Source organism: Oncorhynchus tshawytscha, linkage group LG13, assembly GCF_018296145.1.
Source record: "Oncorhynchus tshawytscha isolate Ot180627B linkage group LG13, Otsh_v2.0, whole genome shotgun sequence".
NCBI lineage: Eukaryota > Metazoa > Chordata > Actinopteri > Salmoniformes > Salmonidae > Oncorhynchus > Oncorhynchus tshawytscha.
Genome location: NC_056441.1, coordinates 63,438,592 through 63,460,010, shown reverse-complemented (window position 1 = coordinate 63,460,010; position 21,419 = coordinate 63,438,592). Strand labels below are relative to the sequence as shown.

Below are 21,419 nucleotides of genomic sequence, written 5' to 3'. Positions count from 1 at the left end.
CCAGTCATTGGCAGCAGAGAACTGAAGGAAAGGCAGCGAAAGGGGGTGACCAGTGAAATATACCTGCTGGAGTGTGTGCTACGGGTGGGTGCTGCTATGGTGACCAGTGAGCTGAGATAAGGTGGGGCTTTACCTAGCAAAGACTTATAGATGACCTGGAGCCAGTGGGTATGGCGACGAATATGAAGCAAGGGCCAGCCAACGAGAGCATACAGGTCGCAGTGGTGGGTAGTATATGGGCCTTTTGTGACAAAACGGATGGCATTGTGATAGACTGCATCCAATTTGCTGAGTAGAATGTTGGAGGCTATTTTTAAAATTACATCGCCGAAGTCAAGGATCGGCAGGATAGTCAGTTTTACGAGGGTATGTTTGGCAGCATGAGTGAAAGATGCTTGGTTTGCGAATTAGGAAGCCAATTCTAGATTTAATTTGAATTTAATTTGGAGATGCTTAATGTGAGTCTGGAAGGAGAGTTTACAGTCTAACCAGACACCTAGGTATTTGTAGTTGTCCACATATTCTAAGTCAGGACCGTCCAGAGTAGTGATACTGGGCGGGCGGGCAGGTGCAGGCAGCGATCGGTTGAAGAGCATGCATTTCGTTTTACTTGCATTTAAGAGCAGTTGGAGGCCACGGAAGGAGAGTTGTATGGCATTGAAGCTCGTCTGGAGGTTAGTTAACACAGTGTCCAAAGAAGGGCCAGAAGTATACAGAATGGTGTCGTCTGCGTAGAGTTGGATCAGAGAATCACCAGCAGCAAGAGCGACATAATTGATGTATACAGAGAAAAGAGTCGGCCCAAGAATTTAACCCTGAGGAACCCCCATAGAGAGTGCCAGAGGTTCGGGCAACAGGCCCTCCGATTTGACAGACTGAACTCTGTCTGAGAAGTATTTGGTGAACCAGGCAAGGCAATCATTTGAGAAACCAAGGCTGTCGAGTCTGCCGATAAGAATGTGGTGATTGACAGAGTTGAAAGCCTTGGCCAGGTCGATGAATACAGCTGCACAGTAATGTCTCTTATCGATGGCGGTTATGATATCGTTTAGGACCTTGAGCGTGGCTGAGGTGCACCCATGACCAGCTCGGAAACCAGATTGCATAGCGGAGAAGGTACGGTGGTATTCGAAAAGGTTGGTGATCTGTTTGTTAACTTGGCTATTGAAGACCTTAGAAAGGCAGGGTAGGATAGATATTGGTCTGTAGTAGTTTGGGTCTAGAGTGTCTCCCCCTTTGAAGAGGGGGATGACCGCGGCAGCTTTCCAATCTTTGGGGATCTCAGACGATACGAAAGAGAGGTTGAACAGGCTAGTAATAGGGGTTGCAACAATTACAGTGGATACTTTTAGAGAGGGTCCAGATTGTCTAGCCCGGCTGATTTGTAGGGGTCCAGATTTTGCAGCTCTTTGAGAACATCAGCTATCTGGATTTGGGTGAAGGAGAAATGGGGAGGCTTGGGCAAGTTGCTGTTGGGGGTGCAGAGCTGTTGACTGGGGTAGGGGTAGCCAGGTGGAAAGCATGGCCAGCCGTAGAAAATGCTTATTGAAAATCTCAATTATCGTGGATTTATTGGTGGTGACAGTGTTTCCTTGCCTCAGTGCAGTGGGCAGCTGGGATGAGGTGTTCTTATTCTCCATGGACTTTACAGTGTCCCAGAACTTTTTGGAGTTTGTGCTACAGGATGCAAATTTCTGTTTGAAAAAGTTGGCCTTTTCTTTCCTAACTGCCTATGTATATTGGTTCCTAACTTCCCTGAAAAGTTGCATATCGCGGGGGCTATTCGATGCTAATGCAGTACGCCACAGGATGATTTTGTGCTGGTCAAGGGCAGTCAGGTCTGGAGTGAACCAAGGGCTATATCTGTTCCTGGTTCTAATTTTTTTGAATGGGGCATGCTTATTTAAGATGGTGAGGAAAGCACTTTTAAAGAATAACCAGGCATCTTCTACTGACGGAATGAGGTCAATATCCTTCTACGATACCCGCGCAAGGTCGATTAGAAATGCCTGCTCGCTGAAGTATTTAAGGGAGCGTTTGACAGTGATGATGGGTGGTCGTTTGACCGCAGACCCATTACGGACGCAGGCAATGAGATCCTGGTTGAAGACAGCAGAGGTGTATTTGGAGGGCAGGTTGGTTAGGACGATATCTATGAGGGTGCCCGTGTTTATGGATTTGGGGTTGTACCTGGTAGGTTCATTGATAATTTGTGTTGGATTGAGGGCATCAAGCTTAGATTGTAGGATGGCCGGGGTGTTAAGCATGTCCCACTTTAGGTCACCTAACAGCACGAGCTTTGAAGATAGATGGGGGGCAATCAATTCACATATGGTGTCCAGGGCACAGCTGGGGGCAGAAGGTGGTCTATAGCAAGCAGCAACGGTGAGAGACTTGTTTCTGGAAAGGTGGATTTTTAAAAGTAGAAGCTCAAATTGTTTGGGCAAATGTTAAAAATGTTAAAGTTAGGGATGGAAATTTCAGGGATTTTGGTGGCCTTCCTAAGCCAGGATTCATACATGGCTAGGACATCCGGCTTGGCAGAGTGTGCTTAAGCAGTGAAAAAGAAAACTTAGGAAGGAGGCTTCTAATGTTAACATGCATGAAACCAAGGCTTTTACGGTTACAGAGGTCAACAAATGAGAGCGCCTGGGGAATCAGAGTGGAGCTAGGCACTGCAGGGCCTGGGTTAACCTCTACATCACCAGAGGAACAGAGGAGGAGTAGGATAAGGCTACGGCTAAAGCCTATAAGAACTGGTTGTCTAGTACGTTCGGAACAGAGAGTAAAAGGAGCAGGTTTCTGGGCACAGTAGAATAGATTCAAGGCATAATGTACGACAAAGGTATGGTAGGATGTGAATACAGTGGAGGTAAACCTAGGCATTGAGTGACGATGAGATAGGTATTGACACTAGAGACACCATTTAAACCAGGTCAAATCAAATCAAATCAAATTTTATTTGTCACATACACATGGTTAGCAGATGTTAATGCGAGTGTAGCGAAATGCTTGTGCTTCTAGTTCCGACAATGCAGTAATAACCAACAAGTAATCTAACTAACAATTTCAAAACTACTGTCTTATACACAGTGTAAGGGGATAAAGAATATGCACATAAAGATATATGAATGAGTGATGGTACAGAGCAGCATAGGCAAGATACAGTAGATGATATCGAGTACAGTATATACATATGAGATGAGTATGTAAACCAAGTGGCATAGTTAAAGTGGCTAGTGATACATGTATTACATAAGGATGCAGTCGATGATATAGAGTACAGTATATACGTATGTATACACATGCAGGTTAGTGATGGAAACACTCCCACAGAAACATGACAGACAGCACACCCACCCACCTACGTACAATAATATAATTGGGTAAATGTCTGAGAGGTGTGTGTGTGTGTGTGTGTGTGTGTGTGTGTGTGTTTGTTTGTGTGTTTGTTTGTGTGTGAGTAATACAAAGTGCTCAGGATGAGTAATGCCCCTGGGGTTTAGGAAACAGATGAAGGTAGATTGCATAGCAAACAAACAAACATTTGACAAACTAGGGACATTTTGTTAGTCCCCTCGAGGTCAAATGCTACTTCTAGGGGGTTAAGGTTAGGGTTAAGGGGTAAGAGTACGGATTAAATTTTAGGGTTAGGGGTTAGGGAAAATATAATTTTGGATGGGACTGAATTGTGTGTCCCCACAAGGTTAGCTGTACAAGACTGTGTGTGTGTGTGTGCGTGTGTGTACAGTATCAGGTCCATGGCATACAGAGAGCTCACTTTCATTCAGGGAATCCCCTATCCGTCATGTCCTTTTCTCTGTACACTCAGAAAAAAAGAGTTCTTTGGTGTTCTTTATAGAACCTTTAGATTTGTTTGAGGAGATTCAAGAACCCTTTACTAAAAAGGTTACAGTGCCTTCGGAAAGTATTTAGACCACTTTACTTTTTTTACAGCCTTATTCTAAAATGTATTAAATTGATCATTCGACGCACAATAACCCATAATGACAAAGGAAATACACGTTTTTAGATAATTTAGCAAATGTATTTTAAAATAAAAAATGGAAATATCACATTTGCATAAGTATTCAGACCCTTTACTCAGTACTTTGTTGAAGCATCTTTGGCAGCGATTACAGCCTCGAGTCTTCTTGGGTATGACGCTACAAGTTTGGCACACCTGTATACAGAGAGTTTGTCCCTTTCTTTTCTGCAGATCCTTCTGCGTTGTCTTGGCTGTGTGCTTGGTGTCATTGTCCTGTTGGAAGGTGAACCTTTAACCCAGTCTGTGATCCTGAGCGCTCGGGAGCAGGTTTTCATCAAGGATCTCTCTGTACTTTGCTCCCTTCATCTTTGCCCTGATCCTGACTAGCCTCCCAGTCCCTGCCACTGAAAAACAACCCCACAGCATGAAGCTGCCACTGCCATGCTTCACCGTAGGGATGGTGCCAGGTTTCCTCCAGACATTATGCATGGCATTCAGACCAAAGAGTTCAATCTTGGTTTCATCAGACCAGAGAATCTTGTTTCTCCTGGTCTGAGAGCCTTCAGGTGACTTTTGGCAAACTCCAAGCGGGCTGTCATGTGCCTTTTACTGAGGAGTAACTTCCGTCTGGCCACTCTACCGTAAAGCCTGATTGGTGGAGTGCTGCAGAGATGGTTGTCCTTCTGGTAGGTTCTCCCATTTCCACAGAGGAACTCTAGAGCTCTGTCAAAGTGACCATCGGGTTCTTGGTCACATCCCTGACCAATCAATCAATAAATCAATCAACTGTATTTATAAAGCCCTTCGTACATCAGCTGATGTCACAAAGTGCTGTACAGACACCCAGCCTAAAACCCCAAACAGCAAGCAGTGCAGGTGTACAAGCACAGCCAAGGCCCTTCTACCCAGATTGCTCAGTTTGGCCCTGGCAGCCAGCTCTAGGAAGAGACTTGGTGGTTCCAAACTTCTTCCATTTAAGAATGATGAGGTCCACTGTGTTCTTGGGGACCTTCAATGCTGCAGACATTTATTTGGTACCCTTCCCCTGATCTGTGCCTCGAAACAATCCTGTCTCTGAGCTCTATGGGCAATTCCTTCGACCTCATGGCTTGGTTTTTGCTCTGGCATGCACTGTCAACTGTGGGACCTTATATAGACCGCTGTGTACCTTTCCATATCATGTCCAATAAATTGAATTTACCACAGGTGGACTCCAATCAAGTTGTAGAAACATCTCAAGGATGATCAATGGAAACAGGATGCACCTGAGCTCAATTTTGTGTCTCATAGTAAAGGGTATGAATACTTATGTAAATAAGGTATTTATGGTTTTTATGACTGAAAGTTTACAACAGAGTAGTGAAGTCAGAGTACCCAGAGGAGAACGGAAAATAGCTGTCCTCCGGCTACACCATGGTGCTACCCTACAGTGCTGTTGAAGCTACTGTAGACCTTCATTGCAAAACAGTGTGTTTTAATCAATTATTTGGTGACGTGAATATATTTAGTATAGTTTTATCTAAAAAGGATAACGTTTTAATGTTTCACAATTTTTATTTTTATTAAATTCACTGAGGATGGTCCTTTCCTTCCTCCTCTGAGGAGACTCCACCGATGTCTGCATAGCATTTTGTCTTCATTTTATGTTTTTGCTCATTTTTTTCTTCTCTGCAACCAGTCACCCAAAAACACATACTGTATTGGCGGTAGGTATCCCAGTGGCTAAGGAGTTGGACCTGTGTCCGAAAGGAGGCCAGTTCGAATCCTGGGGCCGGGCACTGGAAGAAAAAAAACGGGCTGAGTTGATCTGACAACCGGAGGGCTGTTGGGTTCACATCCTCAAATCTCCATCCAGGGGCGCTGCACTGCAGCTTGAACAAGTGCTAGTCTCAACTGTATGTGTGAGGTCTGCTGTTTGGAGGGTTGAGAACGGAGCAGAAGACACATTTTTGTTGTTCACTGTAACTATTTGACAAGGTTATATTGCATTGTATTGTAAAGAAGTCAGCCGGAGTTGGCTTGGGCCATCATTCAAACAAAGACATGCCTTCCTGCCCACCAGTGCATATTTCAGAAATATGTTTGCATATAATGACAATACATTAAAAAAATATCCTGGTATTCTATTGTCCATTACTTAATTGTTTATTAAATTATACTGTTAGCTAAAAATATGACTATTTAATAGTAGTAGCCATAATTCATAAATGGCACCATGCAGGGTTCTGTATGGAACCATTTTGGTTCAGTGAAGAAGAACCTCTAGGGTTCTGATCCATATAATGAAGCAAGCGATAGAACCCTTTTGTGTTCTATAAGGAACCTTAGGACACAAAAACAGACAACACCAACCTGCCCTTCAAGAACCTCACTTCTCATAGGTCCTCATTTTGGACCATAGCAGCAGAAAACATAGCGCTATCAACCATTTAAATGCGGGAAGACATATTTCAGTTGAATACATTCAGTTGGACAACTGACTAGGTATCCCCCTTTCCCTTATCATTACATGTAGCACTTTACGGCTTTCTATACAGTACATATTATCAATCTAGTTAGAACTTTAAATGTTGTATCCGGAATTTTTTTTACCCACTGTTTATAATCAGTCGATACAGAATGTGGATGGAAGCCTAAATTCAAATTTGAACTACAAAGTTTCTATGTCAGTATCCACAAATTAAACCAACACCCGTGGTAGGTTATTGATTTGGTATCAATTGACCAGTAGGCTATATCAGGTTCCTGATAAAGGGAGCCTAGTGGAAGACAGTTAACATTTATACCACACCGTGTACACCTGCTCAACCACGCGTGACCTCGGGACATTGAGTAAATCTACACAATCAAACCTAAGATCATCAATGCTATTTCGACAATAGTAAAATAGTAAAAGTGGCCTATATTAGCCTATACTAGAAGAAGTGTTGATACGTCCCACGCGGGGATCAAAGCGCCAGAGAGATTACGCCCTGTCTCTACTTCCCCTGGCGCGCTTCCATAGTGGTGCTGATGTTGGGAAACACGGAAGGAGAGAAAGAAGGGGAGGAGAGGGGTGGGGTGGGGTGGGGAGGGGGCGCCACACTGCTCTGCTACAAGTTCAACCCAGTGGCTCTGTCGCTGCAGCGTGAGAAACAGCCTTGAGACACGGCCCGTTGCGGAACAACACACAGGACACAAACTCACTTTCTCTGATTCTGGGCGTATATTTGAGAGAAAGTAATCTGTTTTCCGTCCATCTTTATTATTTTGAATGAAAAAGAAAACGTTTATTTGCGCGATATATAAAGCTGGTAATAATAGAGCATTGCGGTGGGGTTAAAAAGGCAGGCGACAGGCGCTTCACGGAGTGATTTGTTCCTTGGCTCTGGCGTTATATATGGAGAGAGGGAGTGCACATTTCAGAGATCGCTTTCTGATAGCGAGTGTGGCTTGAATGGAACTGCGGAATTGAGACGGAAGGTATTATTCTTGATTCTAGATGAAGAATGATACACAAATCCAACGGGAAAATACCACTAATTGTTTTATCTCTAATTGAAAGGGGTTAATTTATAACGCATGTGGATGACATAGCCTACCTAAACGGTGCATTAGTATACATATCAATTTGCCACGCAATTGGTTGAATTGGGTAGTCTTAGTCTTACAGTTTATTGTAACATCGAAAGAAATTGGAGAATTAATCTTGGCACGATTAAAATAAATCAAATGTATCAGGTCAAATAATGGGAATTTAGCACCACTCTAACCAGTTTTAGTACTTTACACGATTAGGCATTTATTTTTCCTCTATTGGAAACTAATTTAAATATTTGGAATTTTGAAGAAATGGCAATCAACACAGACACTGAATTCGAGAAATCTAACCTGGGAAAGAGCGGCGGCGCGCCCGCCAACGAGTCTCAGGAGACGGAGAAACTTCTCAACCTCGTAACCACGGAGCCTGCTGGCGGCAACGGTATGAAAATGTCCTCCTCCTTTACCATCAACGTGGGGAGCGAAAATAACCTGGATGCGGACCAGAACGGTCACAGTGTACCCTTTAGGTCGGGCTCTGCGGGGCACCTGACCGCTGCCCCCCCCTCCCCGTCCCGGGTCAGTTTGAGTCGCAGTCGCACCTCTTCCATCGGGAACGCCGCGGTCCAAGAGGCGCAAAAGCCCAAAGACTATCTCATACTGGTCATATTGTCCTGTTTCTGCCCTTTCTGGCCCGTCAGCATTGTTGCTTTGGCATATTCAATTATGGTAAGTGGATGTCCATCGTCTGTCTAGGAAAGTGGGGTCTAAAAACACCTGTCGTTTCTTGTCAATTCACTGTTCATCATTGTCCATGTTGTATTTATATAGAGAACATTGGGGGATCATAATTTGGTCTACGACCTTTTGCCACTACATCGTAGCCCTATAGCCCAGATTACCTGCTAGAAATGTAAAGGTAATTTCCGATTTACCTTGAAAGCGGTCTCCGCTAACACGGAAACATTGCCTTAAAATGTCAATCTTGCTGTAACGCTGAATTTCAGCGATATGGATTGAATAGAGTCCTACATCTAAAACACTGTTCAACAAATGATGTTTGTGATAAAGGGAAAAGGATAGTATATCAAACACATTCCTGTTCCCAGGAACTGTCTTTAGCCTACCTTGTGGGAAGGGCGGGGGGCCACACTCGATTACAGCCCTCCCTGCTGCTTCATTCAAAAAAAGATCTGCAGCATAGCTGCACTTCCTGTACAGGGTGCCATGATGTCCCAGCTAGACAATCATATGGCCAGTGTTGGCACATTGATGTAGCCTTTGTTGCAGCAGATATATCAATGAGTATGCTGTCCAGAATTATGTTATTTTTAAGCAACAGTGTTTCTGGTTTCAATCTATGCATAAAGGGGCCGATTTTACAGGCCATTTACACTAGGAAGTTGCATCCTGCGGTGAAACATCAGAAGCCATTTGCTTTCAATGGAAGCAAAGCGAGATATCGTGACCAGTGTGACTAATCGAAGCTCACCACAGCTTCCAACCCCTACTGGATTGTCTGACAATGGCTGTTGATACGTAGCACTACCAAGCTTTCTTTCTATCTTGTTAGCACCCACATGAGGGTGAGGCTAGCGTGAGTGGGGCGAATTCTCCTTGAGCAGCGTAAAAGGCCAGTTAAGCCCTGACTTTGCGAATATTGGAAAGATTAAAATGAGCTCACAGAAAAGTGGTCGTAAAGAAAAAAGAGCAATATTCTTACCTCAATTGATATCCAAGTACAATATATTCTGTAGCAACATACAGTACCAGTCAAAAGTTTGGACACACCTACTCATTCAAGGTTTTCTCTTTAGTTTTTCTATTTTCTACATTGTAGAATAACAGTGAAGACATCAGAACTATGAAATAACACATATGGAACCATGTAGTAACCAAAAAAGTGTTAAACAAATCAAACTATATTTTATATTTGAGATTCTTCAAAGTAGCCGTCTTGATGACAGCTTTGCACACATGGCATTCTCTCAACCTGCTTCATAAGGTACCTGGGATGCATTTCAATTAACAGGTGTGCCTTGTTAAAAGTTAATTTGTGGAATTTCTTTCCTTTGTAATTTTATTTTTATTTTTAACCTTTATTTAACCAGGAACAGTGGGTTAACTGCCTGTTCAGGGGCAGAACAACAGATTTGTACCTTGTCAGCTCGGGGGTTTGAACTCACAAACTTCTGGTTATTAGTCCAACGCTCTAACCACTAGGCTACGCTGCCGCCCTGTAATGCATTTGAGCCAATCAGTTGTGTTGTGACAAGGTAGGGGTGGTATACAGAAGATAGCCCTATTTGGTAAAAAACCAAGTCCATATTTTATGGCAAGAACAGCTCAAATAAGTAAACAGAAATGACAGTCCATCATTACTTTAAGAGATGAAGGTCAGTCAATATGGAACATTTCAAGAATTCTGAAAGTTACTTCAAGTGCAGTTGCAAAAACCATTAAGTGCTATGATGAAACTGGCTCTCATGAGGATCAACACAGGAAAAGAAGACCCAGTTACTTCTGCTGCAGAGGATAAATTCATTAGAGTTCAAGTAACAGACACATCTCAACATTAACTGTTCAGAGGAGACTGCATTAATCAGGCCTTCATGGTCTGCTGCTAAAGGACACCAATTAGAGGAAGAGACTTGCTTGGGTCAAGAAACAGGAGCAATGGACATTTTACCGGTAGAAATCTGTCCTTTGGTCTGATGATTCCAAATATTAGATTTTTGTTCCAACCACCGTGTCTTTGTGAGATGCAGAGCAGGTGAACGGATGATCTCTGCATGTGTGGTTCCCACCGTGAAGCATGGAGGAGGAGGTGTGATGGTGTGGGGATGCTTTGCTGGTGACACTGTCTGTGATTTATTTAGAATTCAAGGCACACTTAACCAGCATGGCTACTACAGTATTCTGCAGTGATACGCCATCCCATCTGGTTTACGTTTAGTGGGACAATCATTTGTTTTTCAACAGTACAATGATCTAAAACACATCTCCATGTAAGGGCTATTTGACCAAGAAGAAGGGTGAAGGTGCTACATCAGATAACCTGGCATCCACAATCACCCAACCTCAACCCAATTGAGATGGTTTGGGATGAGTTGGACTGCAGAGTGAAGGAAAAGCAGCCAACAAGTGCTCAGCATATGTGGGAACTCCTTCAAAACGGTTGAAAAAGCATTCCTCGTGAAGTTGGTTGAGAGAACGCCAAGAGTGTGCAAAGCTGTCATCAAGCAAAGAGTGGCTACTTTGAAGAATCTAAAATACAAAATATATTTTGATTTGTTTAACACTTTTTTGGTTACTACATGATTCCATGTGTTATTTCATAGTTTTGATGTCTTCACTATTATTCTACAATGTAGAAAATAGTAAAAATAAAGAGAAACCCTTGAATGAGTAGGCGTGTCTAAGCTTTTGACTGGTACTGTAAATGGACAACATAATTTGGTGTTGTAACGCAAGCACAACAATAAGCGCATTCAGTCTGCTTAAATTCTGAGGGATCGCAAAAATTGGCATCACCTGACATATTTATTCATCACCCTCCAATTAATTACATTCCAAAGTGGGTCGCAAATATGACAACTGAGGATTTTTTTTTACAATTAATTAAATAGCACATGGAGAGAGGATAGGGCTGTTCCAGTGACCGTATTACTGCCACACCAGCAGTCATGAAATTCTATGTGACCGTTGAGTTATGATAATCTCCTTTTATGCACTCTGCTCCTGTGTTAGTACCCGACTCGCTAATGATTATCAGGTAACTATTGTCTCTCTAACCACTCTGACATCAATGCAAATGCAATCGAAAATCACATCAAATACTTATCAAAACAGTACGTGCTTTTAAAACTCACCTCACTGTGATTGATCCAACCCAGTATTACAGGTTATATAAGACAGAAACGACAGGAAGGAGGTTGGGCGGGGGGAGGATGGGTAGGTGTATAACGCGAACGTCTAGCAACCCAAATGTTGTGTTCGACTCTCATCATGGATAACGTTAGCATTTTCACTAATTACTTTTGGGCTACACTTTGCAACTACTTAGCATGTTAGTAAACCCTTTCCCTAACTCTGCAGATTTTTGTTGTGAGGATACAGAATCAATAGACCGTTTATTTTGGTATTGCCCTCAGGTGGCCTGTTTCTGGTCTCAGGTTCGGGAATGGCTGAAAATGCATAGCTTTGATCGAAAATTGACCCTAGAAATAGTACTGTTAGGAGATCTGGAGAGACCGGGTCAGTCAATTACTAATATACTAATACTCTTAGTAAAAGTATTGACCTTCAACTCGCAATCTGTGGATTCTATTCGATTTTATAGATTGAAATGGTATGTTAAACATCACAGCATAGTTGAAAGATATGTGTTGTGTAGAAACCCGAAGTGGGTGGCCAGCAGAGATAGATGGGATGGGCTGAGAGAAGCTGAGGGTTGGGATGTGGAATTGGAGACAAGTGAGAGTGGAGTTGCTGTGCGGGAGATAGAAGGATGGTCAAAGATACGTTTTTTTTTTAAAGTCAAAGTAAAACATAATAAAAAGTATGTTTGAATTACAATGAAGGGCATTGTTTTTACATCTAATAACAATATTTGCCTGAGGCTGATGCCTTGCAAGCGTTTGTACATGTCACAATCGTGTGTATAGGTGGCAGGGAAGTCAGGCGCAGGAGAATTAAACTTGGTAAAATAGAGTAATTTAATAAAACAAAACATAACTCCAAAACCATAAATACAAATGAAACAAATTGGGTACGAGGAGAAGGGGAACAACAACTTCAAGGTCTCAGAGCGAGTGACATCACCGATTGAAACGCTATTAGCGCCGCTAACTAGCTAGCCATTTCACATCGGTTACACAAAGGTATAGAATTTATTATACAAGAGACAAAATTCACTAATTCTACAGCACGGCAGAGTCATGTCTGAAGTGTAAAACTAACAATGACTCAATAATCAATGCCTTCTGGAATCCTATAAAGTCCAAAGGTTAGGGGCGGAGTTAGAAAGTTGGCTGTCAGAAGCATTACAATGTAAATGTACTTTTAATCCGTCTGTCTGCATAGTTCAAGACATGGCATATGAGGGTGCAGCGAGATACCCGATTAGTTGGAAGAAACTTTTCTGATCAATCATCTTGATAAAACATATACCTGAAAACTGGAAATCAACCAATCCTCCATCGTTAACACAACGGAAAGGTCAAATGCTTCATTATGTTGAAAATGTGTGGGCGACAGAGATAAACAAACGGATGCAGTTTGAGGCCATGTGACGGAGAGTGATGCGGGCGCTGGAGATAGGAGTGTGAGCAGGTGGGTCTGGGCAGGTGTGATGTCGTTGATGTTTGTGTGAGTCTGTATGCTGTCGTTTGTATGTGTATGTTTTGTATTGTAAAAATATCCCGAAGCTGCCAGTTGAGAACTAGTGTGTGTATATATATATATATATATATATACATACACACACACATACATATATACATATATATATATATAAGAACACAGACACTGGACAGAGGAACTCTGCCTAGAAGGCCAGCATCCCGAAGCTGCCAGTTGAGAACTTGTGTGTGTGTGTGTATATATATATATATACACACACACACACACACACACACACATATATATATATATATATATATGTGTGTGTGTGTGTGTGTGTATATATATATATATATACATAATATATATATATATATATGTGTGTGTGTGTGTGTGTGTGTATATATATATATATATATATTATATATGTATACATACACACACATATGTATACATACACACACATATGCATACATTTTTTTTCACCTTTATTTAAACAGGTAGGCTAGTTGAGAACAAGTTCTCATTTGCAACTGCGACCTGGCCAAGATAAAGCATAGCAGTGTGAACAGACAACACAGAGTTACACATGGAGTAAACAATTAACAAGTCAATAACACAGTAGAAAAAAAGGGGAGTCTATATACATTGTGTGCAAAAGGCATGAGGAGGTAGGCGAATAATTACAATTTTGCAGATTAACACTGGAGTGATAAATGATCAGATGGTCATGTACAGGTAGAGATATTGGTGTGCAAAAGAGCAGAAAAGTAAATAAATAAAAACAGTATGGGGATGAGGTAGGTAAAAATGGGTGGGCTATTTACCGATAGACTACATACACACACATACTGTATGTATACACACACACATATGTATATATACACACACACATATATATACATATATATATACACACAAGTTCTCAACTGGCAGCTTCGGGATGCTGGCCTTCTAGGCAGAGTTCCTCTGTCCAGTGTCTGTGTTCTTTTTCCCATCTTAATCTTTTATTTTTATTGGCCAGTCTGAGATATGGCTTTTACTTTGCAACTCTGCCTAGAAGGCCAGCATCCCGGTGTCACCTCTTCACTGTTGACATTGAGACCGGTGTTTTGCGGGTACTATTTAATGAAGCTGCCAGTTGAGGACTTGTGAGGTCTCTGTTTCTCAAACTAGACACTCTAATGTACTTGTCCTCTTTCTCAGTTGTGCACCGGGGCCTCCCACTCCTCTCTCTATTCTGGTTAGAGCCAGTTTGCCCTGTTCTGTGAAGGGAGTAGTACACAGCGTAGTACGAGATCTTCAGTTTCTTGGAAATTTCTCGCAAGGAATAGCCTTCATTTCTCAGAACAAGAATAGACTGATGAGTTTCAGAAGAAACTCTTTATTTCTAGCCATTTTGAGCCTGTAATCGAACCCACACATGCTGATGCTCCAGATACTCAACTAGTCTAAAGAAGGCCAGTTTTATTGCTTCTCTAATCAGGACAACAGTTTTCGCCTATGTAGATATTCCATAAAAAAATCTGCAGTTTCCAGCTACAATAGTCATTTACATCATTAACAATGTCTACACTGTATTTCTGATCAATTTGATGTTATTTTAATGGACAAAAAATGTGCTTTTCTTTAAAAAACAAGGACATTTCCAAGTGACCCCAAACTTTTGAACGGTAGTGGATATCTTACCCCAAAAAAAGAGAATGGAAATGAGTTGTTGAATCAAAATCAGGCTTACAGCAACGCTTAATAACTACATCAGAGATTCAGGTAAGATGTTACATCTTTTGGGCGTGGCAACATAGGCTACAGTAGAAACTACAAAGGATACGTTTCTTTCTTTCTCAACTCAGGACTCAGGTGAAAGTGCAAGTGTGTATCTCCATGTATGCTATATAAAACATATTTTGAAGAACAAAGCCTGTACATCATGTATAGTGGGCGTGTGTCATCCTGTACTGAGCTGAATGTAGTGCAGTCGAAGCAACTAGCATCTAACTGGTTTTCCAGCACAGGTTGTTGGTGGCACCTTAATTGGGGAGGATGGGTTCGTGGTAATGACTGGAGCGGAATCAGTGGAATGGTATCAAATACATCAAACACATGGTTACCAGGTGTTTGATGCCATTCCACATGCTCCATTCCCCCTCAGCAGCCTCCACTGTTTTCCAGCCAGAGCCAGTCAGTCAGGTTGAGTCCCAAATGATACCCTATTCCTTATATAAGGCCCATAGGGCCCTGGTCAAAAGTAGTGCACTATGTAGGGAATAGGTTGCCATTTGGGGAGCAACCATAGTCTTACCACCAGGCTTCTGGTTCATGTCTAGCCCTGTTGTCCTCTCTATCTCTCTCCTCACTGCAGTAAGGCCACGGCTCAGTGCTCTGCAGCCTCCACTTCTCCCCGGCTTTAAGGGATTTTAGGTTTGCTGTTGCCACTCAAACACAATGACGAACAAAATCAAAGGCTGTAGGTGCTGTTTCTTTAGAGGCATTGATGTTGTAGAGACTTTTGGATGGTCATGTACACTCTTAGGAAAAAGGGTTCCAAAAAGTATATTTGTGGATGGATAGGGTTCTACCAGGAACCATTTACATCCCCATTAGCTTTTGCAGAAGAAGCAGCTACTCTTACTGGGGTCTGAAGGTAAGGGTAAAGGTATCCCTAAAACATTTATTATCCTAAAAAACATTTTTGGAAGAAAGGGTTCTTTGATTATTTTTTGGAAAGCAATAAGGATTCTACATAGAATTCTACATTCTACATTCTGAATCTGAATAAGCTTTTTCATTGTGTTTTTTTTTATTATTAAAAATCCTGCCTGAGCATTAGTAACATCAGGAGTATAAGTAATCTGCTAAATTTAAAAAAATAGCAAATTGGCCAATTTTATCTAGTGTTGATCTTTTCAGTATAACATTTCTAGTGTTGATTCAGCAGTTAAATTAACGTATCAATCAGTGGTGCTATAAAATGACCCCAGTGTTGGTTCTAATAACCAGAGTTGAGTGTGATTGTGTCCTTTTTTACTGTGTAGAGTAAAACGAGCAAAACCACAGCCATCATGTGACTACTTCCGGCGCCGACAGAGATGGCCGCCTCGCTTCGCGTTCCTAGACAAGCATTTCGCTACACTCGCATTAACATCTGCTAACCATGTGTATGTGACAAATACATTTGATCATCATCATATTTCTCAGCATGCTCTATTGCAGGTTGATTTTCTAAATGGTTTGTTTCAATATCTGTGTGTTTATATGGATTGGTTGATTAATCTTACGCCACACAAAGATAAATAACATACATGTTTCTAAACTAATCCAATCTGTTAGTAGTTGGACTTATTGCACCCGTTGCGGAGTTGGTTGCTCCAGTTTAGAGGACTTAGGTAGTCTTCTCAGTCTATCTTCCGTACCTTGGCAGTCATTCTGAATGCAGGTTTGCGGCTGATTAAAAGTTCAAATTGTTGGATATCCTAACTCTGGCTGGATTCCAATAGGAATTGAACATCACTTTGCAAGCCAGCATAATGTGACTTGCAGGCCCTGCAAGCCAGCATAATGTGACTTGCAGGCCCTGCAAGCCAGCATAATGTGACTTGCAGGCCCTGCAAGCCAGCATAATGTGACTTGCAGGCCCTGCAAGCCAGCATAATGTGACTTGCAGGCCCTGCAAACCAGCATAATGTGACTTGCAGGCCCTGCAAACCAGCATAATGTGACTTGCAGGCCCTGCAAACCAGCATAATGTGACTTGCAGGCCCTGCAAACCAGCATAATGTGACTTGCAGGCCCTGCAAACCAGCATAATGTGACTTGCAGGCCCTGCAAAATGTGACCAGCATAATGTGACTTGCAGGCCCTGCAAACCAGCATAATGTGACTTGCAGGCCCTGCAAACCAGCATAATGTGACTTGCAGGCCCTGCAAACCAGCATAATGTGACTTGCAGGCCCTGCAAACCAGCATAATGTGACTTGCAGGCCCTGCAAATCAGCATAATGTGACTTGCAGGCCCTGCAAACCAGCATAATGTGACTTGCAGGCCCTGCAAACCAGCATAATGTGACTTGCAGGCCCTGCAAACCAGGAGTTTCTTAACACCACTGATATAGAGTAAACTAAGCCCTTCAAAAAAGGCCATATGAAATGTGCTTTATATTGTCATAACGAGTTTTAAAGGCTATTAGAGCTGGTGTAACCGTTCATAGAGTGTTCTAGGAAGAACCCTTCAAAGATAAAAGGGTTCTTGGTAGAATCTTTCATAGAGGGTTCTTGGTAGAACCTAGATAATGAAAGGTGTATTGGTAGAACCCTTCATAGATGGATCTAGGTAGAATCATTTACAAATCACCCTACATTGAAGAAAGAACCCTCTACAAAGGGTTCTACCTAGCACCAAAAAGGGTTCCCCTGCTATAGGGACAAACAGAAGAAGTGTAGTAACTAGATAAGTTTTGGAGAGGGTTGTGTTGAAACTACAGAGATGTTACAGGGGTTTTTATAGCTCCCGTTACACTGCTGTCATATTCAATGTGTTAAATACTTTTATGGTGCATATTGCTTCTTTTCTTTTACATATATGGATCATTTCAAAATAGTATTTCAATTCTATCTTAAATAATGTGAAAAGGGGTTTGTTCTCTGCCCACTTCATTTTATGGATAAAGAATCTTCCATGAAAGATAAACAAATTAACAATGAAAATTAAATCAGGGTCCATATCATTTGGTTCAAAATAAAACATAACATCAGAGTCTCTCAGATGAACATTAATAGTCGTTTCTTTTAAAATAAAATCTTCTAACTCACTCCAAAATCTTCTGACATAAGAACAGTCCCAAAATGAATGGTCAAGAGTTTCTGGGTCACAACCACAAAATACACATTTGTTGTCAATAGCTATTTTAAATCTGTGTATAATAAAGGTCTTTACAGGGTAGATTCTATGAATGTGTTTGTATGATACTTCTTTCACCTTATTAGATATACAATATTTACCAGACAACAATGAGACTTTGTTCCAGATCACTTGTCCCAGGGCTGCATTCCAGTACATTTTAGCAGAGGGAATAGTAACATATTGACATAGTTTCCTTATAGACATGTTATTACATTTATAGTTTAAAATGTCAATTCCTTCTAATTGTATTGAGGCTACAAAATCCGCAACAGTTGCACTTGGAGTATTGTTATATTCTCCTAAAAAAGGGATAGCACCTTCAGGGACAGCTCTAACAACAATTTGATACTCCTCAGGAGTGAATGTAACATTGTGTGTCCATCACTATTCAATAATTGTTTTACCCAAATAATGTTGTTGTCGAACCAGTTCTGGTAAAATAAAGACTTTCTGTATTTTATGTCTTTATTATTCCAGATTGTATACCTATGAGGGGGAAATTGTGTTTGTACATGAGGTTCCAAGTTAGAAGTACTTGTTTATGAAAGTTTGCAGCTTAATAGGGATTTTACCCACATCAACGTTGCATTTGAGTAAGAATTCTAGACCACCAATCTGTTGGAATATTAAATTAGGGATAATATTCCAAATGCAATCCTTATTTCTTAAATAGTTTTGTATCCATTTCATCTTAAATATTATATTAGAGGTTTTACAATCCAGACCGTTCAACCCTCCCTCACCTTGGGTGCTACATATTAACGCTTTTCTTAAGTAATGAGGTTTACTCCTCCATATGAAGTTAAATCATTTAGTATCAACCATTTTAGTTACTGACAGAGGAACATCCAAGGCAAGGGAGGTATAAACTCATCTGGACCTTCAGATTGATAAAAGTACACGCCCAGAGTTCAATCTCTTTCCAATTGTCTCCACAATAGGAGAGAAATTTAAGTTAGCCCTTTCTTTCTGATCTTTGCTAAATTTAATACTAAGATATGTGATCACATCTTTTACAGGGATATTACATACTGAGTTTAAGTCACATCTTTTCAACGCAAATAATTCACATTTCCTAATATTGAGAGATAAACCTGATACAAGGCATTAATATACTCAATAGCTTTCCTGACTTCATTATGATCTTTCAAAAGATATGATGGTGTCATCAACCAATTATGAACATTTTATCTCTTTGCCTTGTATCTGAATACCCCTAAAACTATCCCTATTTACATGAAGTGCCATACATTGTGTGACCAATAAAAATAAGAAAGGAGAAATTGGGAATCCTTGTTTAATTCCACATCTAATGTCAAATGTCTGAAGTTCCATGGGATAATTTAACAGAGCTGTTACTATTATTGTAAAGTGTCTTAATTACACTTTGAAAATATTGACTAAAACCCAAAAATTGAAGAGTCTCAAAAACAAAATAATGTTCAACTGTATCAAATGCCTTGTAAAAGTCTAAAAATAAAATAAAGATATCTTCCATAATGTGCTCATTGTAGTCTATCAAGTCCAATACTAGTCAAATATTATTACATACAGTGGGGAGAACAAGTATTTGATACACTGCCAATTTTGCAGGTTTTCCTACTTACAAACCATGTAGAGGTCTGTAATTTTTTTCATAGGCACACTCATACATTCAGTCCATTTCTAGTTGTAAAGAGAATAACTGAGCCTTTCCTTCATCAAGGTCCATAGAGATTAGAGAAAGCATTTCCTTAACAAGTTTATCTTCCCTCAATCTTTTAAGTTCAGCAATTTCTTTACTTCTCTTCATGGCTGTTTGTCTTATTTTATACTTCATTAATTCCCTAAATATTTCTCATAAGACTTAAATAGTGTGGCTTTCCTCCAATTGTCTTGTATAATATCTTTGGCATCCATCTTGAAATGATCATCTTCCAACAGTCTACTATTGAGTTTCCAATAACTCCGATTCGGTTTAACTTCAGATCCATTAATATTTAAAGATAAGAATATAACTTTATGATCAGTAAGAATTGATGGTTTAATTGATACCTTGACTACAGAATTATCTAATGAATTAGAAATCAACCAGAAGTCAATTCTTGACTGTCTGGACATGTCGTTGTTACTCCAAGTGAATTCCTTTTTATCAGGATATTTAGATCTCCAAATATTGACTAATCCAAGACATAGTTTATTAATCTCAAGATTAACAATGCTGGATCTGTTAGGAGGGGGATATCTGTCAATCATTACATTAGATAAAGAATTAAAATCTCCACCTAAAATAATTTGGATATCCTGAAATACACCTATAACTGTATTAATCTCTTCTTCAAATTCTTGAAATAATATCCTGTTGTTTTGTTTGTTGTTGGATGCATAAATATTCCCTAAAAAACATTTCACTGTTGATATTCACTGTTAAAATTAACCAACGTCCAGAGTGGTGAGTCTTACAACTGATGACCTTTAAATGCACTTCTTAAAACTGCTACACTTGCAGAGTGATTGATGCCATATGATAACCAGATATCATTACCCCATCGATTTTTTTTCCCCACGTGCCATCTCCTCATTGGTTATACTCACGTGGGTGATTGAAAGACGAAATGTTTTGTCGGTTGTCGTGGTAATACTATGAAAGTGTAGATGCCAATCACCATAAGTTAAAAGATGAAAAAGCCTGGAAGGAGGAGAGATGACTAGGAACGATTCGGTTGGCCGTTTTATGTGTGGAGTAATTGTCGGAGTAGAGGACCTTGTGCATTTCAGGTAAAATAACAACTTAATGTTTATATCCTAGGACAAATTAGCTAGCAACAGCAAGCTAGCTAAATATGACAAATTAGCTAGCAAGTGCAAGCTAACTAGCTAAATTGCCATACATGTTTAATGCTTTGGACCTGTCCCCAAATTAATGTCGTTTGTTTTGGTATTTTAACCTGCGTGTCGTGATTGCGTTTGGTGTAGGGGGACAAAATGAATGTATGCACGATGGCGCACGCGCAGCCGGTTTGGGTTCCATGTTATGTTTCAGTAAATTACGAATACCCCTGACATTAATTGAACAAAAAGATAAAGACATTAACTTCAACCAACAACCTTATGCTAATATAAGCTTTTGCTAAGGATATGTAACTCAAAAGTAATTCCATCCCATTATTTTTATTTATTTATTTAAAAAAAATGTTTACCCCCGTTTCTCCCCAATTTCGTAGTATCCAATTGTTAGTAGCTACTATCTTGTCTCATCGCTACAACTCCCGTACGGGCTCGGGAGAGACGAAGGTTGAAAGTCATGCGTCCTCCGATACACAACCCAACCAAGCCGCACTGCTTCTTAACACAGCGCGCATCCAACCCGGAAGCACCAATGTGTCGGAGGAAACACCGTGCACCTGGCAACCTTGGTTAGCGTGCACTGCGCCCGGCCCGCCACAGGAGTCACTAATGCACGAGGAAACAAAGATATCCCTACCAGCCAAACCCTCCCTAACCCGGACGACGCTAGGCCAATTATGCGTCGCCCCACGGACCTCTCGGTTGCGGCCGGTTACGACAGAGCCTGGGCGTGAACCCAGAGTCACCTTAACCACTGCGTCACCACTGCGCCACCCGGGAGGCCTCTTCCATCCCAATATTAATCTCTCCAAAAAATAAAAATAATAAAATATTGGTCGTAAA

At 40.9% G+C, this 21,419-nt stretch overlaps 1 protein-coding gene across 1 annotated transcript in view; it reads left to right on the top strand.

The window, feature by feature from the left end:
- Positions 1-7,080: 7,080 nt before the first annotated feature.
- LOC112246910 (trafficking regulator of GLUT4 1-like) overlaps positions 7,081-21,419 on the top strand; it is a 30,774-nt gene continuing 16,435 nt past the window's right edge. Inside the window, exon 1 of the mRNA XM_024415513.2 lies at positions 7,081-8,236. Coding sequence (XP_024271281.1) covers positions 7,820-8,236 — 417 coding nt within the window. The 5' untranslated portion in view covers positions 7,081-7,819. The remainder of the gene's footprint in view (positions 8,237-21,419) is intronic.